Below are 27,968 nucleotides of genomic sequence, written 5' to 3'. Positions count from 1 at the left end.
GGCATCCCAGGTCCTCGGAGAATGTCCTCAGTGGGGGATGTCTGCCCAAAAACCTGGGTGTCTGCCTCTCCGTGGCCTGGAGCTTGGAGTGCGGCTGGCGGGGGGCGGGGTCCCCATCTCGGTAGTTGATGAGTGATCCAATGTCGCCCTGGTCTGTCAGTCTGTCTTGCTTAGTGCCCCCCCATTCTGCCTCTCTGTTGTCTCTCTCGCTGTCATCACCGCCCTCCCCGGGGGCTCCCCCTCCTCGCTGAAGCCGGAAGGAAGGCTTTGCTGGGAAAGGCCATGGGGTCACCACTTCTCCCTTCTGTGGCCTCCTCTCTCTGCCCCCACTTTAGGGGCCTTCCGCACTCGAAACTGGGGGTGGCTGGAGAAGGGACTGGGGGCTCCTCCTCCAGGGCCCCAGGAACTGGGCGGTGAGTCAGACAGGGAAGGGGAAGTAGGGGGCCTCCAAAGGGGGCTGGGCTTTCCCCTGGGTGGGACCCGAGTCCCCTGCCTCCCTGAGGGTGCTCCGGGCCCCAGCCCCTGAGCGCAGAGCCTGCCGTAGCCATGGCCCTGAGACTCGTCCTGGCCTTTGCCGTCAGCCTCTGGGTGGGCTGCTCACTCTGTCGCGAGAGAGAAGGTATGTGTGGACCCCAGGGGTTGGAGGGAGTCCTGGCAGAGGGACACTGTGAGGACTGGATTGGTATGCTGTGGAATATTCTGGGTAGGCTGGGAGCCCACAGGCCTTCTGTATGCCCACTGGTGGGAGAGAATTACTATCCCATTGCATAGATGGGGGAAACTGAGGCACAAAGAGATAAGTCCTACCCCAAGGGGACCAGGAAGCGGCAGCCACAGCCTGGAGGGAGGGAGGCTGGGAGAGAGAGACATTTTAATTGTATTCATTCACTTCATGTGATTCAAAACAAAACTATCACAAAGAGGGGGTTTAGTAAAGCATCTCTCTCCCACCAGAAGTCCCTACCACCCCCAGGTCCCCTCTGTGGCTCCTTCAACCTCAGTTTTCCCATCTGGAAAATGGGCTAATAGTAATAGTTCCTGCCTTGGCAGGTTGTATCAAGGGATGGGATATGATGTGAATGCCTTTCATTCATGTACTCATTCATTCTACAAACCTTTATTGGGTGCCTGCTGTGTGCCCAGCACTGGCTGGCAGCAAGATGGGGGCTGGTGAGCCACAGTAAGGCTTTGACAGTTTCAGTGAATGAGAAGCTCACACTCTCCCTCTCTCGCCAGGCCACCCAGTAGCTTCCTCCCAGCCCAGGGTGCGGTGCCAGGCCTCCAGGTACCCGGTTGCCGTGGACTGCTCCTGGACTCTGCCACCCACTCCTCCGAACTCCACCAGGCCCACATCATTCATTGCCACGTACAGGTCAGAGAGCCTGGAGGGCTTCATGGGGACTAAAACTGGGTTGACCCCCTAGGATCAGGGTAGCTGAACACTTAGCGAGAACCTGAACACTCGAAATTCTAGAGCAGCACCAACCCTTAGAAATATACTCCCTAGAATACATATTGTCAGCCATGTGTGGAGGGTAAAATTTCCTAGAAGCCCTATTTGAAAAATTTAAAAACAAAATGGTGATACTGGTTTTAATATTTTATTTGAAATATTCAATTCCAAATATGTACCATTTAATATGATTGAATGTAATGTGATTTAACATGCTTATATAGAGTTCATACATTTAAATTTATACTAACATGCACATTCAGTCACTCAGTCATATCTGAGTTTTTGCAACCCCATAGACTGTAGCCTGCCAGGCTCCTGTGTCCATGGGATTTTCCAGCCAAGAATAATGGAGTGGGTTGCCATTTCCTTCTCCATTTATACTAGAAATTGATTTATCATGAATAGGATTACCCAAAGTATTGTTTCAACATGTCATCAAAACCTTAAAAATTAATGAGATATTGTACATTCAGTCCTGTTATACTAAGTCATGGAAATTCCATTGATGCTTTATGTATATACATCACATTTCAATTCAGATGCTAAATGTTCACTGGAAAGTATTGATCTCTAATTAGATTTCATAATATTTGTGTTTGGGAAAGTAGATTCATACACCTGAGTTGTTCTGAGAAACTTTCTCAAGCTTTCTGATAACTAGAAACTTCATGTAGATTAGAAAGAAAGCAGAAAGTGTTAGTCACTCAGTTGTAGCTGACTCTTTGGACCCCAGAAACTGCAGCCCTCCAAGCTCCTCTATCCATGGCATTTCCCAGGCAAGAATACTGGAGTGAGTTATCATTTCCTTCTCCAGGAGGTCCTCTCTACCCAGCAATAGAACACAGGTCTCCTGCATAGTAGACAGATTCTTTTTCATCTGAGCCACCAAGGAAACACGTAGATTAGATAAAAGTCCCACTCAGTTGCGTTGGCTGCACTTCACATCCACACTGCAGAAGCAGAACATTTTGGATGCTGTGGAAGGTTCTGTGGGTGGTGTTGAACTCCAGTCTCTAGAGTCTGAAATCTAAGGTTGCCAGAACTCAAGAGAATTGGAATCATTATTCCAGAGTCCAGAATCTGTGAATCATAGACCTGGGAATGTTGGCATTCTAAGGCTGGAGTGTTGACATTCTAGAAAGCTTTATAGCCTAGACCCTAGCACCTTCCAGTGGGGTATTCCCTCCGACCCTGGGTCACCCAAGTTCTGTGATGTTGGGTTGAGGGACCCCCTAGGGTCACACAGCCAAGACCGGGACCTGCTGTCCTCACGTGGGGTCAGGGCACAGATGGGCCAGCAGGAAGTGCTAGGATCCTCACAGCACCCCTTCCATGTACAGGCTCGGCGTGGCAGCCCATGGGGAAAGCTGGCCCTGTCTCCAGCCGACACCAGAAGCCACCAGCTGTGTCATCCCTGACGTCCAGATGTTCTCCATGGTGCCCTATGTGCTCAACATCACAGCTGTCCACCCCAGCGGTGTCAGCAGCAGCTTCATGCCCTTTGTCCCAGAGCACATCAGTGAGTAGGGGTCGAGGTGGGGGTATGGAGGGCCCCCTACCTTCCTCCTATTCCTCCCCAACAACAGGCTCACCTCCCACCTGTCAGGATGAGATCCTGTCTATCCATACGGATTCGGTGGGATCCACTTTCACAGTTGACCAAGAATCAGCCCACCTCTCCCTCTCTGGAGCCCCTACTTGGTCCAGCCTTCATCATCGCCCACCTGGACCCCTGTGGCCGATCTCGGGCCTTCCCTCACTCCCGCCCTCACATCCATCTGTGCTTCCTGAGGCAGCCACGAGAGGGCACCTGTGAGCACTATAGTCAGGTCCCATCCTTGCACTGCTCACCGCCCTCCAGGGCTCCCACCTCCCTGCGGGTGAAAGCCCAAGTCCTTCTCATGGCCCGCAGTGCCTTGCACGACCTTCCCCATCCCCTCCCTGTCCTTCCCTCGTCCCCCTCTCCCCTTTGCTCACTCTGCTCCAGCCACATGGGCCTCCTCACTGTTCCTCCGGCATGTCAGGTGCAGTCCTGCCCCAGGGCTCTTGCACAGGCTGTGCCCACTGCGTAGACGGCTCGTCCTCCCCCGATCTGCCTCTACTCCCTCACCTCCGATGGGCCTCAACTCCGACGTCATCTCCTCAGTGAATCCTCCCCTGGGCGTTTTTTTTAAATTGCAAACCATCACACATTGTTAGTGGTTGCTAGGAAACAGTCTGGCAGACTCTCAAAGAGTTAAACATGAATTACCAAGTAATCCAGAAATTCCAGTCCTAGGTATATATCTAAAAGATATGAAAGCACAAAAACTTGTACATGAATGTTCGTAGCAGCGTTATCCACAGAGCAGAAGCAACGCGAATGCTCATTAACTGATGAATGGATTCTCAAAATGTGTCCATCCACACCCAGGAATATTATTCAGCCATAAAAAGCAGAGAAGCCCGGACACTCACTACCATGTGGACGGACCCTGAGAACACGATGCTCAGTAAGAGAACCAGACACGGGACACACAGGGTGTGATTCCACTGATGGGAAACATCCAGAACAGGCCAATCCACAGACACAGAGAGTGGGTTCCTGGTTGTCAGGGTCTAGGGAGTGAGGAATGGAGGGTGACTGCTAATATAGTCAGAGTTTCTTTGGGGGGTGATGGAATGTTCTGGGTTAAAACAGTGGTGATGGTTACACAACACTCTGAATATATGAAAACGACAACTGTACACTTTAAAAGAGTGAGTTTTCTGGTGTGTAAATTGTGTCTCAAAGAATATTGCAGCCCACTCCCCTCCCTGCACTCCTGAACTCTCTTCCTTCCTCCTTATGACCTTCAGATTTGCCTCTTGTCTGTTGTCTTCTGCCTGAAGGGACTGGGCTCCAAGAGGACAGGGCTACTGTGTCCTAACGTCCAGAACATCACCATGCACTCAGTAATATTTATCGTTTGATTAAATGAATGAATGAATGAATATCCCCTCTGCTAACCCTGCCTCCTGCTTGTCCATCAGTCAAACCAGACCCTCCAGAAGGCGTGCGCCTGAGCCCCCTCCCTGGGCAGAGGCTGTGGGTGCAATGGGAGCCCCCCCGGACCTGGCCCTTCCCGGAGATCTTCTCCCTCAAGTACCGGATCCGCTACAAGCGTCACGGGGCTGCCCGATTCCGTCAGGTGAGGACGAGGGTGGTGGTTCCTGGATAGAGGGAAGAGCATGTGTAAGTGTGCACTGGGGTCTTGGTCACAGCTTAGGGTGCTGGTGTGTGACATAAAGGAGCCCAGGGACTTCCCTGGTGATCCAGTCGCTAAGACTCTGAGCTCCCAGTGCAGGGGGCCCAGGGTTCAATCCCTGGTCAGGGAACTAGATCCCACATGCTGCAATTAAGAGTTTGCATGCTCTAACTAAGATCCAGCACAGCCAAAATAAATAAATATTTCTTTAAAAAGGCAGCCCAGCAGTTCCACTCCTGAGCATCCACCTGAAAAAATCAAAAACAGGATCTTGAACAAATACTTGTACATGAATGTTCACAGCAGCATTACTTACAATGGCCAAAATGAGGAGACAATGTCAGGGCCCTCAACAGATGATGGATCCACAATGTGTGGTCCGTCCACTCATGGGAACATCACTCGGCCGTGAACAGGAGTGAGTGATGGAGAAAGAGATTGGTGGGGGTGTGGACTCAGGATGGCTTGGTTTGTATATGGAAGGCGTGCTCCTGGTTGACCAAGAACTGCCTGACCCTGGAGGGGTAGTCTTTCCCTGCTCAGCAAGATGTTGAAGGTGGCCAAAGGCGTGGAGGGGGCTGCAGAGGGCATGCTGTTTAGAATGGATATGGGTGTCTGAGTCCCAGAGCAACAGCCTGAGCAGGGGGACAGAAGGCTTGATCACAGAGTATCCTCATTCCCACTGACCCAGCCTTGCTTCTGCTCTCAGGTGGGGCCAATTGAAGCCACATCCTTCACCGTCAAGGCTGTGAGGCCTCAAGCCAAGTACTGCATCCAGGTGGCTGCTCAGGACCTCACTGACTACGGGGAATGGAGTGCCTGGAGTCTCCCTGCTGCTGCCTCCATGACCCTGGGCAAGTAGCAGGGGCTCCCCACACCCCTGAAGAGGGGCCATGCCCTTGACATCCACCTAAGGGTGGATGGGACCTATCCAGCCTGGGTTCACCACAGTCAAGTTGCTGGGCTATCTTGGACAAGTGACTTTGCCTCTCTGGGCCTCAGTTTGTCAATCTGTTTAATGGGAATGTGTTCCCTCTTTCCTTTGACAGAGTGCAATGCTTTGAGAATGCTGTGAATATGAGATTTTTTAGTTGTTTAATTAGAAAGGATCAGTGTCACTAGAATTGGGACTCTTCCTTCCTTCAACAGATCCACGTGAGCCCCAGGGAGGAGAAAGAGATCAGGACACACACACATTGAGTTCCCACTCCCACATGTGGGATCAGGGCTGGAGCAGAGGAAGAGACAAGGCTGGGGGAGGCAGAGTAGGGGTGATCTGGGTTCTGCCTGGGATGAAATGATGGGACCTGTTCAGCTCAGCAGTTTGCTTCACACACCTACTCAAAAGCTGCCCAGAGAGACTTCCCTGGTGGTCCAGTGGTTAAGAATCTGCCTTGCAATGCAGCGGGGACATAGGTTCCATCCCTGGTGGGAGAACTAAGATCCCACATGCCTCAGAGCAACTAAACCCAAGTGCTGCCACTACTGAGCCCATGGACCACAATTAGAGAATTCCTTCACCACAAGGAAAGATCCCACATGACGCAGCAGATATCCCTCATGGCACACAATTAAGACCTGATGCAGCCAAATAAATACATTTTTTAAAAAAGCTGTCCAGATGTGAGCCCTACTGGAGGTGGACATAAATTTATTTGGGATGATTTATCTGAGGAGGGGGCTGCACATCCAGGTTCTGAAGGCTTTTTCTCAGCCCAGGAACTTCTCTGTATATTTCACTCAAGGCTCTCAATTCAAAGGTCACCTCCTCCAAGAAGCCTTCCCTGACCACCTCAGCTATGGCAAAGACTAAAGACCCCTCCCCCAAAGATATCCATGTCCTTACTCCCAGAACCTTTGAATATGGTACCTTACATGGCAAAAAGGGCTTTGCAGCTGTGATTAATTTAACAGAATTGAGGATCCTTAACGTTTGAGGATCTTTCATTGAGTTAATGAAAATGAAGTAGAGTTATACTGGATTATCCAGGTGGCTGCAAGATAATCACAAGTGTCCTTATTGATGGGAAGCAGGAAGGTCAGAGGGAGACAGAGAAGGTGATGTGACAATGGTGGCAGGGATCAGTGATGCAGGACCACCAGCCATGGAATTCTGGCAGCATCTGGAAGCTGGAAAAGACAAGGAAATGGATTCTCTTCTGGAGCCTGCAGAAGGAACCAGCCCTGCCTCCCATTCCCATTCCAGACTTCTCATCTCCAAAACTGTAATAAATGTTTTAAAGTAATGAGCTTAAGGACTTCCCTGGTGGTAAAGTGGATAGAAATCGCCTGCTGATACAGGGGACACAGTTTTGACACCCTGGTCTTGGAAGATCCCACATGCTGCAGGGCAACTAAACCCAAGCACCACAACTACTGAGCCTGTGCTCTAGAGCCTTGGAGCTGCAACTACTGAGCCTGAGTGCCACGTCTACTGAAGCCCATGGACCAGAGAGCCCCTGCTCCGCAACAAGAGGAGCTGTCGCAATAAGGCCTCGCACCACACCTAGAGAAAGCTGGCACAGCTATGAAGACCCAGCACAAACATGAAATAATTTAAAAAATTGAGCCTGTGGTACTTTGTTACAGCAGTTATAGGACACTCATACATCTCAAGCAGCCCCTTCTCCTAACTTTCCATATGTCACCCTGTTTTATTGTCTTTGGATCACTGACCAGGACCCGAATGGGTTTTTTTGTGTTTATTGCCAGTCAGTCCCACCAGACAGTGATCTCCATGAGGACAGAAATCTTGTTCTGCGATGTGCCCCAAAGACTGAGTACATCTTTGACACAGCACAAACATTTGTAAAAGGAAAGGAGGAAGTGCGAGGAGGAAGTCCTCTTTAGAAGGACAACGCAGAGGCAAACCATGGAGGGGACATCTGGGAGCCAGTGCACGTAGCGGGAGGTAGACAGGAAGCCTGGTCTTTGAGTCTCTACCGGTGACTCAAGATAAACGGGGAGGGGCCTGTGTAGCCCGTGAGAACTGTCCCAGTCCCCAGGTGAGCGCTAGGGACACAGGAACGACGTGTAGGGGTCTACAGGGTAAGCACTCAACACTGGATTCTTTTATTTGTTGAATAAAATAACTATAGAGAATGTCGCTACCAGCAGCCACGTCCGCTGACGATCTCTAGGGGGCGAAGCTCCTCCTCAGAACTTCAAATCCAGAACGACCCCGGAACCTTTGTGGCATATTGATGAGGTTGTCACTGGGGAGGGAAGACACGTGGACTCGAATGCTGACAGGCGGGGATCAGAACCAATGAAAAACGCAAGGCATGTACACTGCAGCCAATGATTAGCGGCTGAAGGAGGTGACGGAAGCGGAAATACAAAGAGACGGGGAAGTTCGACAAGCACCAAGCATAGTCAGTACTCTTGTGCTCGTGAAAAGAGTAGGAGGCGAAGATGTCGGAGCGAAAAGTTTTAAACGTAAGTGTTCTGCGACTAGGGTTTTCGACCTGGGGCGAGACGTCTCGGAGCTCGGGTCCAGGGGGGCTACGTATACCTTTGTCTGCTTCTCCAACGGCCTTCCGTTGGGCGGGGCTCTCTAGACTCCTCCCAATCACTTTCAGTGGAGGGTGGGCCTTCGCTAAGCCTCGAGGCTGGAGTGTACCCAGTCACCTGTGTGGGCGGAGTTTAGGGTATTTACCCAATCACTTCTGATTGGATTTTTAAGGGGATTATCCTCTAAATCTCTCGGGGGCGGAGGTTCCTTAGGACTTCGTTCTTCGCGCTTACACCTTAGTCTTCAGGAGGCGTACCTCTGTTAAGTCCCGCCCCGCTTGGGGTTCTAGCCCAGCGTGTTCCTTGGAGGGATTAGGCTTTGCTAACCTCTCTTGCTCTGCTGGAAGGGGATCCTTCCAATTGCATCAACTTCTCCCAGTTCTGTTGGGGAAGACTGGGAGTCTTGGGGTGTGGAGCTGGTTTCGGGAAGGCAGGGTTCAGCTTCTGGAGAAGAGCGCTCCGGAATTCTGAGTCCCTGTTCCCCTCTCCAGGAAGGTGTGTGCTTCCGGGAAGGGGGTTGAGCTCCCCAGCCTGGGAATGTGTAAGCCCAGGATGTTAGGACGAAGTAGAGAACAGACCTCCAGACTGATGGCTCGGAGCCCAGGTTTTCGAGGTCAGGTTGATGCCCCTTACTGTGATTCAGTGCTCTAATGTTTTAAACACCTGTATTTGGACTCCAACCCCAGCCAGCCTCAGTGCAATGTGTTGGACTTCGCGTCCAAGAAGGTCCTTCCATCCTGAGGATCCAACTGAGAGCCCAGTTGTTTCCATAACTTACTGATAGATACTTCTGTCCCAGGCACTGCTTGAAGTGTCATATTCATCAAATCTTCTCAGGTGGACAGGTTATGCCATCTTTAGATGAGGAAACTGAGACCCAGAGAGGTTATGTGATAGCCAGAGAGTAGAGCAAACTCAAGACACTCCCTCCCCCAGCTCTGCAACTCTAATCACTATACGACAGTTTCCTGAGTCATGTTCCTGGTTCTGAATCCTGGCTCTGCTCTTCACCTTGTGTGATCCTGAGTAGCTGAAACCACCAGAACTCAGCTTCCTCCTCTGTGAAATGGGCACATTTCTTTTTCTATTTAATAGAGTCTTTGCAAAAATTCCGTGAGTCAGGGGACATCAAACTCTCTTTGTAGTAGCTGGGGCTCCCCGGCTCGCTCAGCAGTAAAGAATTCCCAGCAGTGCAGGAGATGCAGATTTGATCCCTGAGTGGGGAAGATCCCCTGGAGAAGGAAATGGCAACCCACTCCAGTATTCTTGCCTGGGAAATCCTATGGACAGAGTAACCTGTTGGGCTACAGTCCATGAGGTCACAAAGAATTGGACAAGACTGAGCGACTAAACAATAAAAGTGTACTACCTGGCATGTAGGATGTGTTCAGAACGCAAAGTACTTTATTTTTGGATTATCATATGTAGTTCTTTTTTCCGTAATCCAAGCTCTCCTTCCCTACATCTCCTATCTCAGGTTCCTATGCAGAAAGAGTTAACACTGCAGGCCTGAGGCTACTGCCCTAGATAGAAAGGCTGGCTTGCAATGCTGGTCTCCAGCTGGCTTCTGGGAACTTGAATTTCAGGATGGTTCTCACCATTCACTGAAAAGAATGGCTCCCTGTACTTAAACTGTATAAACAGTGTGATTTGTGCTGAGCATCTGCGCCTCTCCTGGAGTCTGGAATCGTTGTATGCAGCACTGGGCAGATGTGCCTGTACGACGAGCCGCTAGTGAAAACCCTGGGTGCTGTGTTCCCCTGAGCTCCCCTGGGAGACATTTCCCATGTGTTGTCACACTATATCACTGAGGGAATTGACTCCATCAGGAGAAAACCCGGGAGCTTGTACCTGGTCTCCCTGGGCCCTGCCTCATTCACCTTTTTGCCTTTGCTGGTTTTCCTCGTATCCTTTTGCTATTGATGAATAGTAGCCATGAGTACAAGTGTATGAGCCTCCTAGGAGTTCTCTCATCAACACACTGAACCTGGGGGTGGTATTAGGGACCCAGACACAGCTCCCCAGAGCCCCTTCCCTCTGCTTCTGGCCTCCCTTGTACCTGAAAGCAGCTCCCCTGACACTACCTTCCTCCCCACAGAAATACTACCCCCCTGACTTTGACCCATCGAAGATTCCCAAGCTCAAGCTGCCCAAAGATCGGCAATATGTAGTGCGGCTGATGGCCCCCTTCAACATGAGGTGAGTGACCCCTCAGGGCCCCTGCATTGGTCGTGGTGGACAAACCCCATGCCCGGCATCCACAGGGAGCAGCCTGTCCCCAGAGCTCAGACCAGGTCACCAGTCCTGGCTCAGAGATGAGCCCAGTAAGCAGGTGACCTGTCTTTCCTGCCGTTGAGGATCAATCTCCCTGACTGCTCAGAGCTCCCACCCGCTGCCTGAGAGCTCAGTCTTTGGTAGTAGAAGCGTGAGTGTGAGACGGAGTCCTGTACACACATTCACTTCCTCCAGTAGCCCTGTCTGTTCCTGCCCCAGGACCTTTGCACAGGCTGTTCTCTCTGCCTGGCGTACAATTCCCTCTGGTCTCACATGGCCAGCTCTTTTTCACCCTCCAAGGCTTGGCTTAAATTTCATCCCCTCAGAACAACCCTCCTGATCCCCCATCCACCCCCATCTATGCTTCCCTCCTCTGCCACTAGTCCCCAGACCTCGTCCTTTGTACTGTCTTGTAATTACCATATCTCACCAATTCCCAGCCCCACATTTCTTCACATCTCTGTACATCTGAAATAAAGTGGTAACCAAAGCCACCTTTGTTAGTGAAGTTCAGCATGTGTTTGCATATTACTGATCTACTTGACTTCTCTTTCTCCTTCATGCATTTGTTTTTACTCAGCAGTCATTTATTGGGTACTGCTGAGTGCCAGGGACACTGCGGGGATCAAGACTTGACCCCACAGTGTCCCAGTCTGGTGAGGAGTAGAGATGATAAACAAGTGCTCTGGCATATTCATGAAGAGCATTTGTGGGACACACAGATTGTCACAAGAGAGTGACTAGATGGTGGTGGGAAAGAGGGGAGGGGGCTTTGCTGGGTGATTAGGGAACTATCAGAAGAAATACCAGTGGAACTAGAATATAAGGGTTGGAGGATGTCACAGCCTATGGAAATTGCAATGGAGAAGGCCCACAGGTGGGACCGAGCTGGGGTGTTTGTAGGAACAGCCAGGAGGCCAGCACACGGCCTGGGGAGCACAGGGGCTGAGCAGGAGGGGCTGAGGGAGGGCAGCGTGCCAGAGCTCTGCCTCACTTCGTGTGGCATCCCCCCGAGGGAATCTTCCCTCTGGAGGTCAGGATGCCCCATGAACACCAGGCTGGCTTCTCGGAGTGGGCGACAGGCAGCTCTCACCTAGCTTTGGTCATCTGGGTGCTTTCCAAGAAGACAGGCAGATACTAGTGAGAAGAATGTGCCAGCTAAGGGGAATCCTTATCTACAGTGGGACAGGCTTCTCGGTAGGGAGGGAGCTCCCCATCCCTGGAGGTATGCAAGTGGTTCTCTGCCAGAATGCTCAAGTGTCCCACCAGCAAGAACCAGGGTACCAAGGTGACTTGAGTCCCTGTCCCTCCCCACAGATGTAAGACATGTGGAGAATACATCTACAAGGGCAAGAAGTTCAATGCTCGCAAGGAAACAGTACAGAATGAGTCCTACCTGGGCCTGCCCATCTTCCGCTTCTACATCAAGTGCACGCGCTGCCTGGCAGAGATCACCTTCAAGGTAAGCAGCCACCCAGGCCGGTCCCTCATCCACTGGGGGGTCACCACTCCCGTCCCCTCCCTCCAGGGAGATCCCATTTCACCTTCTCCCCAGGAAACAGCAGAAGTTCAAGGAGAAGTTAACAGGAGTGTTAGGCAGAAAACCAAGAAGCAACCTAGATACATAGTAATGAGGTTTGATGGACAGGCTACTGTACATTGGAATTTTTCATGGCTAATAGCAGTCATATTTTTACTTTCATTGTCATCCTAAGGGTGGTATTAAGAACTTGAGGGACTTCCTTGGTGGTCCAGTGGCTAAAACTCTGAGCTTCTAATGCAGGGGGCCTGGATTCCATCCCTGGTCAGGGAACTAGATCCCATATGCTACAACTAAGAGTTTGTATGCTACAACTAAAGGGTTAAAAAAAAAAAGAATTTGGGAAAGAGATAAAGAAAACTTAGTTTTCTCTCCCCATACTTCTGTGATGTTTGAATATCTTTTTGCCAAAAGACTGTTTCCTTCCGTTAAAACATTTGATTTTATTAAAATAAGCAAAAAGTACATTATAAATTGTTTTAATTATTTACTTTTTAAACACAGGTTTGTGAGATACGACTTATATGCCATACAAATCATTGTTTTAAAATGTATAATTCAGTGGTTTTTAGTATATTCCTAATGTGCTAAATTGTGTTCTCTAATTCCAGGACATTTCTCATCACCCCCAAATTAATAACCTCCATCCCCTCCCCCAGCTCCTGGCAATCACGAATACACTCTGTGTCTCTGGTTTGTCTGTCTGGACATTTCCTATCAAGGAATCACACACTGTGTGGCCCTTTGTGTCTGACTTCTCTCATTGAGCCATCATGTTTTCAGAGTTCAAGAATACTGTAGCAAGTATCAGTGCCTCTCTCCTCTTTAAAGCTGAGTAATATTCCACTGTGTGGCTGGATCACATTTTGTCTACTCACTAGCTAATAGACAGGTTGTCTCCAGAAAAATGTTTTCTTTACCTACGTTGTGAAGTATGTATATATTTAGATATTAATGAATACACATTAATTTTTTAAAGTTTAGAAAAGCTGTGGCAGAATGTTATAAATTGGCTTTCTAATGAATTTCAGCTGATGAATTAACTAGGATTACATATTATGTTTGTGTGTCTGTGAGCATGTGGTGAAAACAGAACTCCAGCAGTACTGTAAGATAAACACTGGAAAAGTGGTTGACTACTCTTCTTTGCCCAGCCAGTCACCAGGAATAGAAACACTTATAACAGTTTCCTGCATGGTTTTCAAAAAATGTGCTCTGGACACACGTGCACACAAGGATCACTCTCCTCCTTGCTCTTTCTTTTAAACAGTAAATATCTTATTTTGGAGTAGTTTCAGATTTATAGAGAAGTTGCAAAGATAGCAGAGAGTTCCCATCTGCCCCTCACCATCTTCCTCTCCTGTTAACATCTTCCATTTCTACATTGTATCTGCCACAATAAGAAACCAACACTGAATTGTTAGATTGTTACTTTTAACCAAATTCCAGACATGACACAGATTTCAATTTTTCCACTAATGTCACCTTTCTGTTCCAGAGTCTCATCCAGGATACTGTGTTATATATTGCTTCTCTGTTTTATAAACACAAATAGGACCATGCTTTATACATAGTCAATGTGTAATTTATAATCAAAGGAAGGTCCAGTGCACATGTGTGCACATACACATACAGAAAGGATTTGTGCAGGGACTTCCCTGGTGGATCAGTGGTTAAGAGTCTGCACTTCTCACTGCACAGAGCATGGGTTCGTTCCTTGGTCAGGGAACAAAGATCCCGCATGTGATGCCGTGTGGACAAAACATTAAAAAAAAAAAAAGATTTATGCAGAGACCCAGAAACTTATTTGCAAACATGTGGAGGGTGAAGGTCAGCAGAGGGACAGTGGGCAGGTGGAGGAGGATCTGAAAATCCATGCTAGGGAGTTCAGCAATTCTGTGAAAGGGGACAGGAGCACTGGAGAGAAAGAACTGTGTTCACCAAAGCAATAAGACAGGAAAAAGAATCAGTGTTAAGAGGTATGAAACAGGGAAAGAAGGTGTTGCAGGCTGCTAGCCACTGTTCAGCAGAAGCTTTTATGCTCAGAGACATAGGAGCTGACGTCTGCCCGTCCTTCCTCCCAGACAGACCCTGAAAACACAGACTACACCATGGAGCATGGAGCCACGAGGAACTTCCAGGCTGAGAAGCTCCTGGAGGAGGAGGAGAAGAGGGTCCAGAAGGAACGCGAGGACGAGGAGCTGAACAACCCCATGAAGGTAAGTCAGGCACCGCCTGTGCGCATGCATGCGTGTGTGTGTGTGTGTGTGAGTGAGTGTGTGTGAGTATGTGTGTGCGCGCCTGTGTGTGGGTGCTGATGGAGTCGATTCCCCTTCCTGCTTAACCCTCCAGGCAGGGTGTTGGGGTGGGGAGAATGGTCAGTAGAATTCTAAGATGTCCCTAAGACCCCTACCTCCTAGTCACACATGCTGTGTAGTCCCAGGACTGCGTATACATGGCTCTTACTCCCATGATCAAGTTAAAATTAAACTATGGCCCAGATGACCCCACGAAAGGGGGATTGCCCAGAACGGGCCTCACCTATCACCTGAGTCCCTTAACCTGGGTCTAGAGTCCGAGATGGAGGGAGTCTTTTTTTTTTTTTTTTTTAACTTATATTATTTTTACTTAGTGACGGAGCCAGGCTGGAAGTCCAGGCCTCCTGGTTCCAGTACTGACTAGCAACGTGGTCTCGGGCGATCTCTTCCCCTTCTCTAAGCCTCAGTGTTCTGAGCCATGAAGTGGGTGCAGCCAAGGGACCGGGCGCTGTGGATCCAGGGCCTGGGGTTGAGGGTTCCTTCCCTTGCCCATGGTGACGCCCCAAGGTCAGGCAGGCCATGCAGGGTGGCAGAGGGGGTTGAGTTGCAGCGCCCTCAGCCGCACGTCCGTGCCCCGGTCCCCACCAGGTGCTGGAGAACAGAACTAAGGACTCCAAGCTGGAGATGGAGGTCCTGGAGAACCTGCAGGAGCTCAAAGACCTGAACCAGCGGCAGGCCCACGTGGACTTCGAGGCCATGCTGCGGCAGCACCGCCTGTCAGAGGAGGAGCGGCAGAGGCAGGAGCAGGAGGAGGATGAGCGGGAGACGGCGTGAGTGGGACACTGGGGCCAGAGGGGGCCGGGGTGCCCACCCACCTCCCAGCCTTTGCAGCGCCCTTCCCTCTGCGTGGAATCCCGCTTCCCGATCTTTGCATGGCTCCCATCTTGGGGAGGCCTTCCCCATATCCCACTCCCCACCTTGTTTTCTCTCTTGTGGCATCTGTGTCAGGGTCCCCAGGACCACCCCCAGGTTCAGTGCTTAATTAGAATGAAAAATTACAGGGAAAAATCAATAGCAGGAAAAGGCATGGGGCAGGGTTGGGGGATTGGGCACAAAATTTCAGAGTCTTCTGCCTGTCATGAGGTGGGCTTAATTCCCCCAAAAGGAGACGTGATGGTGTGAATGAGGTGTAGTCCCTGGGGAGGCCTAGCCTGGGGTTCTCATTGGGGGCCCGTCACGCAGGTGCCTGCCCAACTTGGCCGAGCCCCCAGACTCCAGGAGGAGAGTGCATCCCTTGTTTGCCCAGATAGTGTTGGGGCAGGGAGCCTCCCATCAGTAGCAGGAGCCCCAGAGTCCAGGGCCAGTTGCCCCTGAGGGCTGGCCTGGTAAGCCAGCCTTTCCGAGGCTTTGGCCTCAGGCCTGCTGTGTCTGGCCATGCTTCTGCAGGGCACCTCCCACTTTCTGGAACCTTCTTGCTGATTCACCCCTTTCCTGATATGTCTTCTGTCCTTCCTCACCTAAAATCTGAACAGGGACTTGGTTTGGCTTCTGCATGCAGGGCCTGGAAGGGAGTTGGGCACAGAGTAGGTGGACAGCCAGTGCTGTTGGGTTGGCAGGTCAGTGAGACCGGGATTAGCAGTGAGAGAAGTCTGCGTTCACTGAGCCCATTTTGGATATGGGCACTGTTCTGAGTTTGAGTTTGGACCCACCATTATGGTGGTCGAGGGAACTGGGGTGTAAGGAGCTGTACACACAGCCCTGCCTAAGGTCCCCCAGCTAGGGTTCAAATCAAGGCAGGCTGGTTCCAGCCTCCAAGTGTTTAACCACCCCACTGGGTTCAGTGGACAAAGAACTGTTTTTTTAAGATATTTGTTCACCCCCATCCCCTACTTAGTGAAGCTAGGAAAGGAAAGCCAGGTGCCTCATTGTGTGGGGGGTCCTGGTCACTGTTCCCCCAAAAAAGCATGTCCCCAAGTTCCATGTTCCTTCCTGCAGGGCGCTAGTGGAGGAATCAAGGAAAAGAAGACTTCTTGAAGACTCTGACTCAGAGGAGGACACCACCCCCACCCAGCCCCAGCCAGCCCTCCGGCCCAACCCCACTGCCATCCTGGACGAGGTGAGTGGGGCCACCTGGATTCCCACGTGCTCTCAGGTGGAGCAGGGACAGGGTAAGCCAGGCTCGGCTTAACTTTGTCTCGAAAGGCCACAGACAGCCCAGGCCATAGTGCTCAACACCACTGTTGTAGCACTGAACAGCCATGGATTGTGTACAAATAAGTAGGCATGGCGATGTGCCAGGAAAACTTTATTTACAAAGACGGGTTGCAGCCCTCCAGGACTGTGAGGTTTTCTTTTTATTTCTATTATTTTTTTATTGGAGTATAATTACTTTACAGTGTTGTGTTAACTTCTGCTGCACAACAGCGTGAATCAGCTATATGTGTACGTGTATCCCCTCACTCCCATCCCACCCCTCTAGGCCATCACACAGCACCGAGATAAGCTCCCTGTGGTGCACAGCAGCTTCCCACTGGCTATCCATTTTACACATGGTAGTGTATATACGTCAGCGCCTCTCTTCCAATTCGACCCACTCTCTCCTTTGCCCTACTGTGCCCACTAGTCCGTTCTCTATGCCTGCCACTCTGTTCCTGCCCTGCAAATCCACGGCTGTAGTTTTCCACCCCTTCTCCAGCTGCAGAAACAAGGAGACTCGCTGGATTTAGAGACCTCAGGCAGATGTTGATTTCTCAGGCACTCAACAGTCCTGGGCTGGACTCCTGGGCAGCCCTGTTCCATGCAGTCATTTCAGGGATCCAGGGCTCCTCGCTTCTCCTAGTTCTGCCCTGTCCTGGAGGATGGCTGCCAGCTCTGTGGTCGCAGCTGGCTCAGAGCACCCTGGGGTTCCGGCGGCAGGAAGGCGGAGGGGGTGTGGAGTACCCGCCAGTGCCTGGAGGCCCAGGTTCAGATGCCACCCACACCCACTCCCCTGGAATGTGGAGTCCCAGTGGCTGGACATAGTCATGTGGCCGCCTTGAACTGCAAGGGAGGCTAGGAGCTGCCCGTCCTATTATTAGCAGAAGGGAAAAAGAGGGTTGTGGGGGTGGGGGGTAGGAGATTGTCTGGCATTTTTCACCACAGCTGTCTTATCCAAGGTGATTGAGGCCACTCTGGTTAATCAAAGGAGGGGCTTAAAATGGGAAATGGTAAATAATGCAGAGACCCCAGAAACTTTATTATAACTTAAAACATGTTCCCGGTCTGTATTAGTTAAATACCAGTCCAGCCACTGGACAGGACCCAAAGTAACAGCAGTCTCAACTGCATAGAAGTTACTTTTCTATCAAATAACAGTTGTACATGGCCGTGCTGAACAGGGAATATGGACCCTGGTGTCCGGGGCATCCTCCACCTCATTGTCCTGCCATCCCCAGGATGATGCCCTCAATGCAGGGCAGCTCACACTGGCCAGTGGGAAGGGCTGGGGACGGGGGAGGACATTAAGGGTAACAATACCTTTGGTTGAGCAGATCCTTCTGCTCACACCCCATTGGTCAGAACTGAACCACCTGCCCACATCCTGATGCAAAGGGGTCTGGGAAATGTAGTCTTTCACAGGGGCAGCCATGTTCAAGCCATGAATTCTGAAGAGGATGGGTTTGGGGGTCATGCACTCTCACTTGTCAACCTTTTGATGTAGAACCAAGATATTTTCTTTGAGCCTGCATCCCCTGATCAAAGTTCTCTCTCTGTCTTTCTTGCATAATCCACCCTCAGAATTCACCTAAAATTTCCTCTTTGTTTATTTCTTTCAAGTGGAATAAGAGATTGAAAGTTCTTTGAAAGCAATATGGCCTTGTATGATTTTTTTCCCCCACTCTTTTCTTTTAAGTCTATTTTATTATTTTATTTTGGCAGCACTACACAGCATGTGGGATCTTAGTTCCCCCACCAGGGATTGAACCTGTGCCCCCTGCAGTGGAAACATGAAGCCCTAACCACTGGTCCACCAGGGCTTTCCTCCCCCTAGTCTTTTGTTGTTGCTGCTGTTTATTTGTTTATTTTTGGCCGCCCTGGGTCTTCAGTGCCACAAGCGGGCTTTGTCTAGTTGTGGCTAATGGGGTGTACTCTCTAGTTTCAGTGCGAGGTCTTCTCATTACTGTGGCTTCTCTTCTTTTGGAGCACAGGCTCGAGGACGCATGAGTTAAGTAGTTGTGGTGCACAGGCTCACAGTTGTGGTCCCTTGAGATGTGAGATATTCCCAGACCTGGGATCTATCTGTGTTCTCTGCATTGGCAGGCAGATTCTTGACCCCTGGACCATCAGGGAAGTCCTCCCCCGATGACCCAGTGGTTAAGTTAGGTTACTATAGTCTTGGATAACTATTAAGTCTTTTCTGGTTATCTTGCTTGTAGCTAATTTGATAGTGGACTTTCTTGTTTTGTTATGCATTACACAGATTTCACTGTAACTTTACAGAAGAATCTGTCTTTTCACCCCTCTGTCCCCTGGGTTTAGTTTAATGGTAACCCATGATGGTGTCTGACAAAAAGTGAAGGACAGAAATTGATTCCACCAGTCAGTTCAGTGGTGCCAGATGAGCAAGCTTCGGCTGGGACCGCCAGTCTCTCTGTTACCCCATTGGCCAGCGTCTGTCCTGGTCACCACACAGGGGGAATGCAGTGTGACCACTGTGTCCCCCTCCTCCCCCTGCCCCCACCCCAGCTGTGCCAGCCCCCTCAGATGGGTCAGGCTCAGTCCACATCACGGTCTCGCTTGCTGACTTCTCCGTGTCTGACTTCAGCACCAGGTTCCTCCCCTGACCACCTGATGGACAGCAGCTGTCCCCTTCCCCCAGCCCCACGCTGTCACATCGCCCTGACTTCTTTCTTTCCCATCACTGATTAAGACGATGGTGTCCTGGGACTTCCTTGGAGGTCCAGTGGTTAAGACTCCATGCTCCCAGTGCAGGGGGCATGTTTTCCATCCCTGGTCAGGAAGCTAGATCCCACATACCGCACAGCCAAAAAAACAAAGATGATGGTGGTTGTCTTGACCATCTACTTGCTTGTCCACCCTCTCTCCTCCCCAGATGGTGAGCTCTGTGAAGGCAGCCCCCTGCCATCGTGCTCCCCCTGTACCCCGAACCCCAGCAGGGCCTCTTGCTTCTTGTGGTTTCCAGTTCCTGTATTTAAACATCAAACATGAAAGGGGTCCCTTCTGGTAAGACTGAAGAGCTGGATGTGGACTGAGCCCCCTTCTGCCTCCCCCTAACTAGTTCCCTCCCCCTCACTAGGCACCAGGGAGGTGCCTGCATCCCCCTTCATTCCCTCAAGCATGTTGATTGAATCCCTGCTACAGACAAGATCGGGTATGTTCAGGGTGGTATGGCTGTAGACTGAGCTCCTGCTACAGACTCAGCAGTGAACAGGCAGGACCCCGCAGTGGCTGGGGAGGCTGCTAGTAAAGCAGTGGAGGCACTGTGGACACAGACGTGCGGCTTTCACTCGAGCTGGAAGTGAGAGGAGAGGCGTCTCAGGGTTGCCGATACTTGAGATGGGGACTGAAGGATGAGTAGGAGTTCACCAGGTGATCTCGAAACAAAGTGGGTGTTCCAGGTGGAGGGACCATTGTGGGTACAGATGTGGAGGTGAGCAACCTCAGTGTATGTGATTTAGGAAGTGTAAGGGTAGGGTGTAAGGGATGGAAAATTGGCAGAGGCCTTGAGTACCAAGCTTAGGGCAGTGGGGAGCCACAGAGGAGTTTAGAGCAGTGGGGTGAGGGCTAGTCAGCACCTCAGGGGGAGTGGGGCTGGTAAAGATCCTGGCTCAGCTGGGGACTGAGAGCAGGGAGGCCAGAGGAGGGACAAATCAGAAGCAGATCACCCAGTCACATCCCACATCCCCCACCCCCGCAGACCCCGAAAGCCAAGAGGAAGGCAGAGAGCTGGGAGCGCAGCGTGGGTACCCTTGGCAGCAGGCCCCAGCTGTCGGGCCTGGTTGTGAAGAAAACAGGCCTGGACAGCATCATCCGTGGAGGAAGAGCCCCGCCCCTCCCAGGTAGGTCAGTCCCTTAGCTGCATGCAGTGCCTCCGGCAGCCACCGGGTGGTGCTGTTGTGCTGAGAGGGGCGGCAGGGTGAGGCGTGTCCCCCAACTAGGGTTGAGGCTAGTAGGGCTGTTTTAATTTTTTGTTTTAATTAAGAGGAGCAAGCTGTTGTTTAGTCGCTAAGTCGTGTCTGACTCTTTCACGACCCCATGGACGTAGCCCTACAGGCTTCTCTGTCCATGGATTTCTGAGGCAAGAATACTGAAGTGTGTTGCCATTTCCTTCTCCAGGGGATCTTCCTTACCCAGGTATCGAACCCACAGCTCCTGCTTGGCAGGCAGATTTTTTACCACTGAGGCACCAGGGAAGCCCCAAAGGAGCCAGTGCTTGCTTTTAAAACCCCATTCAGAGGCCTGTAGGATAAATTGTCTGATCTCATGGCTGCCCATACCCCATACATGGACAGTGGCCCCAGCCTCCCAGGTTGGGTCCTGGGCATCCACCTCATGGCTGTTGTGTCACCGATGCTGTGTGTGGCCCCCGGGCCCTAGGGAGGAGGTTAATTAGGGTAAGGTGGGCCCTGTGAGGTGGAAAGAGCAGGACCCCCCATGCCTCTGTGTGCTTGTCCCATGTCTTGGTCCAGAGCCCTCACCCCTGCCCTGAGCCTGAGCTTCCTGTCCTGGAAGATGCTGGTGATAGCAGGATCAGCCTCATGGGTCTTCAGAAGGTTTGGGGCCGGTTCCCTGAGATGCTCCAAGTCCTGGCGCCCAGCGAGCCTTACAGATGCGTGACCATGTTTATCAAAACAGTTACTACTCCATTTGTCAGATGAGGAGACTGAGGCCCAGAGAGGTGGAGCCACTTGCCCAGAACCATACAGCTGGGGTGAGTGGTGGAACCAAGGTCCACCCCTCTTCATCACCATGGTACTCAGCTTCACTTGGGACCTGGAGCATTTTTATTTTGTGCACCCCCAGCAGGGCGCCTGTGTCCACCTGGGTCCAATTTCAGAAGTGGAGCTGCTGGGTCAAGGGGTGTGCGGGTTTAAACTGTGATGGGTCCGCCAGATACTTTCCAGAAAGGCTGCATACAAGCAGTTATGGCCGGTCCTATTCTCCTTGCCTCCCCTAGGCTTGGCCTGCCTGCAACTGTCCCAAGGTGACTGCTAGCTCTTGCCTCTCCTCCAGGTGCAATGAAGAACGGTCAGGCAGCTGGCCCAGTGCCCCAGATGCCCAGCACGTCCTCCCTGAGCCAGCTGGGTGTGTATTCTGACAGTGAGGACAGCAGCGGCAGCAACTGAGGCCCCCTGCCCTTCCCTGGTCAAGGTCACAGCCAGCTGCAGCCGTGGTCCGGGCCAGAGGCCTTGGAACCAAGCAGAATCATAGCTGGACAACCGGGAACGCCCGCCGCAGCTGGCAGGGCGAGCGAGGACTTCAGCTGAGGGACTCAGTTTTCTTCCTGTCCTCCCGCCCTCTGGAGCTCAGGTTCCCAGGTCACACTGCAACATCCTGGAGCAGCTTCAAGGTCATCTCTGTGACAGTCCCTGAGAGGCCAGCCATGCTTTGGGCACGGGCCGGGCCCACCCATCACCCTGGCTGGGCTCCATCCCTTTCCACCACAGAACCATCTGGAACCAATGGAAAGAACCTGCTGATGGCCTGGGCGCCTTCCCTCTGTCAGTGTCTGAGAAGGGGATGTCAGAAGCACGCAGCCTAGCCAGTCCTGGATCCCTGCGTCTCAGAAACCACCAGCTAATAAATGCTCATTATTTCATAGGCTCAGTTTGGGGCTCATTTGTAGAAAGGTGATAAAGTCAGGAGACCAGCGAGTCTGACTGCAAACCTCCTGTTCTTTCAAGGTTGCCGGATTCTACATAATCCCCTCTGACTGCAGTGTTTTCTAGTTGAAGGTCCTGTGCCCCCACCAGACACTTCCGCAGGCTGTGCGTACAGTGTGTGCTCTGCCACTTCAGTCGTGTCCCACTCTTTGTGACTGTGGAGTGTAGCCCGCCAGGCTCCTCTGTCCATGGGATTCTCCAGGCAAGAATACTGGAGTAGGTTACCATGTCCTCCTCCAGGGGATCTTCCTGACGCAGGGATCGAACCTGAGTCTCCTGTGGCTCCTGAGTTGCAGGCGGACTAGAACCACCTGGGAAGCCCACTCACAATCTAATGAACCTCCATCTCCTCTCTCCCGCCCTTCCTGGGGTCAGTGACATCAGCCCTTCTCTCTCACACACACACATACATACAGGCTTTCATTCAGCATTTGAATAAAGAGGCTTTGTGGTTTGCAATGTCAGAGTTTGTGGGGTGAGACCCCCCCTCCCCGCCGCTGCCACATTGGGGATCTGCTTTCCTACAACAATTTCCCTGCTTAGGGATTGTACAGAGAGGTGAACCAGGGTCCTGCTAGGGCTTCCAACGGGGGCTCAGGGGCTTCATATCAAGGCTCTGAGGCTGCAGAGATGGCCAGGGAAGCCTGGTTCCCAAGCCTTGACAGTGGGGCTTGGGGCAGGCCCACCACACTGGCAGCTAGTAAGAACTGGTGCCTCGTGCACCTCTGATCCCAGTTCTGCACTCAACAGCGTTGTGTTTATGGCTTAACGTTGGACGCCTCAGGGGTGTTTGCACGATGGAAATCAGCAGAGCTGCAGGAGCCGGTTGCCAAGCCTGGCCGGACACCATTGCCCGTCTCCCCCAGCTCCGCATCCTGCTGTCAGTGCCTGAGATGTAGGCCTTCAGAGGCTCTGCGTAAAGACAGATCATCCAGGGACTTCTGCAGTGGTCCAGTGTTAGCACTCGGCACTTTCATTGCTGAGGGCCCAGGTTCAATCCCTGGTTGGGGAACTAAGATGCCATAAACTGCAGTGTGACCAAAATTTAAAAATAAATTAGAAAAAAATGAATAAGTCATCTAGCTTAAGTAGTTGTGAGAAGATACTGGGTTAGGAGCTCTCTGGCTCATTTTTTTAAATGATTTTATTTATTTGGGCGATCAGGTCTTCTTAGTTGCAGTGCATGAGCTTAGTTGCCCTGAGGCATGTGGGATCTTGGCTCCCCAACCAGGGATCAAACCCTCATATCCTACATGGGAAGGCAGATTCTTAACCACTGGACTACCAGGGAAATTCCTCATTTTGATTGATTCTTTCAGACTGTTTCTGGAATTCCCATTGCTCTCAATTCACTGCAGTTTTTGCCATGTATGTGCACCATCTGTTATTTACTTAGTATTATTTACTTAGTATTATTAAGTGTTAACCTAACTTCATCCTAAAACACAGGTCGCCAAACTACAATCCACAGGCTAAATCTGGCCTGTGGCCTGTCTTTGTAAATAAAGTTTTATTGGCACACCAACACACCTATTTGTGTGTATGTCACCCATGACTGCCTTTGCTCCCTTGTGGCAGAGGTGAGTGGTTAAGACTGATTCTGTGACCTACAAAGCCAAAATAGGTACTTTCAGGTACCATAATAGGATAAACAAATGATACTAGAGGTGCTGCTAGCAGTGATGCGATTAAAGCAGGATAGGAACGTTCTGATGGGGCTGCCTTAGGAGTTACGTGTACTTCCTGTGGCTCCCTGTATTGGTTACCTAATGCTGTGTAACAAATGATCCCCAAATTTAGCAGCTTAAACAGGAATCTGGGTGTGGTTTCACTGGGTTCTTGGCTTCAGAGTCCATCACAGATGCAGCTGAGATGTTGGCCAGGGTTGGGGTTTCATCTTAAGGCCTGACTGGGGAAGGATCCACTTCCAAGTTCACCCATGTGGCTGTTGGCAGAATTCACTTTTCAGCAGAGGCCACCCTCAGTTCCCTGCCTGCATAGACCTGTCCAGTGGCTGGCCTCCTAAGGAGGAGAGTCTGCTAGAAGTGACAGCCCATCACCATTGCCATGTTCTGCTGGTTGGAAGCAGCCACACAGCGCCACTCCCCCATGTTCCAGGGGAGCTGCTCACATGCTGGGTGCGACCACCAGGAGGCTGGGGTAATGGGGGCCACCCATGGTGGCCGAGGCCAAAACACCCGAGGGTCTACCTGCAGACCCCTCAGGCTTTGCAAGGGTCTGTGTGTCCCTGGCACCTGAGGCCATTCTTGTATTTTGTAGGTGTTCATTGAATGTGTGTGGCCTGAGTGGGTGTCTCCTCATTCACTGAGGAGGAAATTGAGGCCCAGGGAACCACATGTTTCTGCCCGCTCTCTGCCGCCCTCCCCTTTCCACCATGCTGGAATTGTTTCATTCTTATTTTTCTGGCATGGCTTTACGCTTTGTTCTCCCACCCATGTCCTGAAAACAGTTTGGCTCTCAGCCCCCAATTGCCTTGCTGGGTTTTCCAGGGTAGAGCGGGCAGAGGGACTGCATGGCAACACATTGGGGTCTGTCCTGTGTGCTGACCTTCCAGGGCCTCACCCTGCACCCACTGCCTGCCTTGAGCCTGCCTCCCCCAGACCATCTCCCCCCTTTTAGTCTCTGGAGCCTGCCCTTCCCCCGTCGCTGCTGACAGTCCCATTCCCCACAAGCTCCATGTCTGTCATCTGGTCCTTGGGAGCTGTCAGGCCTTATCCGGAATCTCCTCCATCAATTCCCCGGGGGGGCTGCCTGGCTGCCGGAGCACATCAGAGGGACCGGGGTTTAGGGGTGGCCTCTGCTCTGCTGGAGCCCCTGCCTGCCTGAGCCTGGGCTCCACAAAGAGACAAGGGCTCCTCCTGCTTCCTCTTGCTTCTCGAGCTCCCTACACGCCCATGCCCTCAGGCATGTGAGCTCCCCATTTCACAGAGTAGGTGAGGGGCAGGACCTGGCTTTGAAACCGCAAGGCTCGGAGGCTACACCTTTGATCACCAGGACCTATAGACTGGGAGCTTCCAGGGGCTGGTCGGTGCCTCCCCCATCAGGTTGGAGGTGGGCCCTGCAGGGCCATGTCTCCATTAGACTGAAAGCCCTTGAAAGCCAGTACGTATTTCCCCCATCAGACTGGGTGCTTCAAAGGGCAGGATCACGCCTCCTCCATCAGACTGAAAGCTCCTTAAGTCAGAGCCATGCCTCTCCCTTCAGACTTGGAGCTTAACACATGCATATATCTCCTCCATCAGACTGGGGGCTTCCCAGGGCAGGACCATGTCTCTCCCATCAAACTGTGAGCTAAGAAAGGCAGGGCTGTGTCCAGGAGATTCTGAGGGCAGAGGTCATCTCTCCTATCAGACTAGGAGCCCCTAAGTTGAGGCGACATCCCCTCCATCAGATCGGGAGGTTTCAAGCCCCATCATGGGTCACCCCCCACCCGGTTCCCACCTGCCCTAGTGCCTTGGCTCCCATCCCCATCGCAGATACAGGGACCCCCAGCCAGCGTCTTCCTCTTGCTTCTTCCTGATGTCCCAGCCACCGTAAGCATATATTGAGCACCTACTGTGTGCCATACAAGGAAATATCATTTGGTCATAAAAAGAAATGAAATGTGGGCATGCCATAATTTGGATGAACTTTGAAAACATGAAGCTTAGTGAAAGAAGCCAAGACACAGAAGGTCACACAGTGATTCCATTTGTATGAAATGTCCAGAACAGGCAAACCCCAGAGACAGAGAATGGGTTGATGGTTGCCAGGGATTGGGGGGGGCATCTGGGAAGAACCGGAAGTGACTGCTAATTGCAGGTGGAGATTTCTTTGGGGGATGATGAAAATATCCTGAAATTACTGATGGTCACACAGCCTTGTGAACGTACTAAAAACCTATGGAAATATAGTTTGAGTGGGTAAATTGTGGGGTATGTGAATTATATCTCAAAATCTTTAAAGCACCCAAAACAGTATGAGGCAGTAAGCGCTCAACAGTGGCTGGCCATTGTCCCATTTCACAGACAGGAAAACAAAGCCAGGTCGCGTAAGGCGAGGTCACATGGGCTGGGATTCCAGAAACAGCGCCACCTGAGAGGAGACCCTGAGAAACCATCTCTCAGACCCTCAGTGCTGGGGGAAGGGAAGCTCCCTCAGCCCAGGATCCCAGACCACCCACCTCCTTGCATTTGTCCAGACAGTGCCCACCTCCTGGCTTGGCTCCCTTGCTCCCCATTCCCTTAATTGAAAGGCAAAACCCTAGAGGTTATGCGGCTATTCAAGGTCACACTACCACAGGGTTGTGGGACCCCTAGCCCGGCTCTCCCCTTCATCCACCGCCTCTCGCTCCTCCCCGAGCCTCTCCCTGCTCCTGCGGTGGGAGTTGGGGCAGCCCCAGGAGAAGCCAGCTCAAAAGCACAGGGAAGTCAAACGCCGTTTGATTCTGCCTCCAGGGCTCCTAATTGCTATTCCTGACACACACTGTAATTAGAAGGCCCCTTTCAAATATTTATACCTTAGACATCGTGTATTTATCTGACAGGGAGAGGACTTGGATTTGATGAGATCTGTCAACAGCTCATCCTGGAGCTGGGGAATTGCCTTGCGGCCGACAGAAATCAGGACAATTACCCGATGTGCTCCCTGGCAGTCCCCAGGGATGCTGCCTCGTCGCTGAATGCTGAGGGCGGGCTGGGGTGGGGGCTGTGAATGCTCTTTGGGGAGATTGGGGAGGACTAAATTCAACAGGTTTGTGTCCAACGACTCAGCCGAAGCAGGAAAGGGAAGGAGAGGGCATCCGGACACCCCTGCTGCTGTGAGGGACCTTGCCTTGCTGGCTCTGGACCTCAGTTTTCCCATCTGGAAAATGGGGCTAACAGTGCAAGGGAGATGGAGAATCTCTGACTTCGTGAAGAGACCTGATGGTTGTTGAATGCCACTCCACGCCAGGCCATATCATGGCACCTGGGCAGAACTAAGCTGTGAGGTGTCTCTCCCTTCTCTGTTCTTCCTCAGTTTCCCCACGGGAGGTGAAAAATAAGTCATTCCCTCCTGGCAGTCCTTTTCCCGCTCTCTGAGGGTTTCCTATTGGAAGCCTCATTTTTCAAATCAGGAGAAATTGCCCAGGCCCCACTATTCTGAAGGGAGGGGATGCAACTCTGTAGCAGTGTTAGTCTATTTCCCCTCCCTTCCAAGCTGCGGGCACCCGCCCACTCTAAGGGGCTTGGAGGAGGGAGCCTGAGGTCCTATCCTTCCTGACCACCCCTCTCTTATTCTTCTATTAGGGGTCCCTGAATTAGCCCCTCTATGGGGAAAGAAAAAAAAAATGTGTTTCTTCTGGGACTGGTCAGCAGCTCCCTGGGCTCTCTCACTCCCCCCAAATCCCTCAGTGTCCTCGCTCCCAGACAGCTGCAGCTGCCAAGAGGCAGCCAAACCAGGCGAGACACCCCCCCCCCAATTCTGCTCCCTCCCTCCCTCCACCCCCAGAAGCCACAAAGGGACAGATGCTGAAGACACACGCCAGGCACTGATACCATCTCCCTTCCTCTGGCCAGCTGTCCCAACCCCCTTCCCCCATCCCGCAATGGTTCCCTTGGGGAGAGGGGGACAGAGGAAAGCCCTCTTGGGGGAGGGGAAGCCAGAACCCCTTCCTTTCTGTTCTCTCCCTACTTCCTCCGGCGTCGTCGTCAATATCCATTTTAGCCAGTGACCTCTGAAACAATTTCCACACCCCCATTCTCCTGGTCAGTTTCGCTGCCAGACCCTGGTTCAATTTCAACTCTCAATAGTGGTCACTCTCACCCCCTCTGCTGG

The 27,968-nt window shown here is 51.7% G+C and overlaps 2 protein-coding genes across 3 annotated transcripts; both read left to right on the top strand.

Moving 5' to 3' along the window:
• Positions 1-503: 503 nt before the first annotated feature.
• On the top strand, positions 504-5,949 carry EBI3 (Epstein-Barr virus induced 3). The gene is made up of 5 exons (XM_068981336.1): positions 504-619; positions 1,237-1,372; positions 2,797-2,975; positions 4,469-4,626; positions 5,393-5,949. The coding sequence occupies exons 1-5, from the start codon at positions 547-549 to the stop codon at positions 5,543-5,545; spliced, it is 699 nt and encodes a 232-aa protein (XP_068837437.1). The 5' UTR covers positions 504-546; the 3' UTR covers positions 5,546-5,949.
• A 2,068-nt stretch (positions 5,950-8,017) lies between these two features.
• On the top strand, positions 8,018-22,059 carry YJU2 (YJU2 splicing factor homolog). Of its 2 annotated transcripts, XR_011145388.1 has the most exons (9): positions 8,018-8,121; positions 10,295-10,395; positions 11,788-11,932; positions 14,095-14,229; positions 14,917-15,098; positions 16,264-16,384; positions 20,186-20,327; positions 20,958-21,199; positions 21,502-21,611. XR_011145388.1 is itself a non-coding variant. In XM_068980865.1 (8 exons), the coding sequence occupies exons 1-8, from the start codon at positions 8,098-8,100 to the stop codon at positions 21,612-21,614; spliced, it is 963 nt and encodes a 320-aa protein (XP_068836966.1). In that variant the 5' UTR covers positions 8,018-8,097; the 3' UTR covers positions 21,615-22,059. The 2 variants fall into 2 exon arrangements, 1 of the variants encoding a protein (XP_068836966.1); XM_068980865.1 differs by lacking the exon at positions 20,958-21,199 and having other exon boundaries at positions 21,502-22,059.
• The last annotated feature ends 5,909 nt before the right edge of the window (positions 22,060-27,968 follow it).

The sequence above is a fragment of the Capricornis sumatraensis genome, chromosome 9, assembly GCF_032405125.1.
Source record: "Capricornis sumatraensis isolate serow.1 chromosome 9, serow.2, whole genome shotgun sequence".
NCBI lineage: Eukaryota > Metazoa > Chordata > Mammalia > Artiodactyla > Bovidae > Capricornis > Capricornis sumatraensis.
This window is presented reverse-complemented; position numbering and strand designations above follow the sequence as displayed.

What these genes read in the sequence shown, in the direction of transcription:
- EBI3 (XM_068981336.1), top strand. Translation starts at nt 547, where the DNA reads ATGGCCCTGAGACTCGTCCTGGCCTTTGCCGTCAGCCTCTGGGTGGGC. An exon ending in ACTCTGTCGCGAGAGAGAAG is followed by an intron (nt 620 to 1,236) that starts GTATGTGTGGAC and finishes CTCTCTCGCCAG; the next exon opens with GCCACCCAGTAGCTTCCTCC. An exon ending in GGGCTGCCCGATTCCGTCAG is followed by an intron (nt 4,627 to 5,392) that starts GTGAGGACGAGG and finishes TTCTGCTCTCAG; the next exon opens with GTGGGGCCAATTGAAGCCAC.
- YJU2 (XM_068980865.1), top strand. Translation starts at nt 8,098, where the DNA reads ATGTCGGAGCGAAAAGTTTTAAAC. An exon ending in GAGGATGAGCGGGAGACGGC is followed by an intron (nt 15,099 to 16,263) that starts GTGAGTGGGACA and finishes TCCTTCCTGCAG; the next exon opens with GGCGCTAGTGGAGGAATCAA. An exon ending in AAGAGCCCCGCCCCTCCCAG is followed by an intron (nt 20,328 to 21,501) that starts GTAGGTCAGTCC and finishes CCTCTCCTCCAG; the next exon opens with GTGCAATGAAGAACGGTCAG.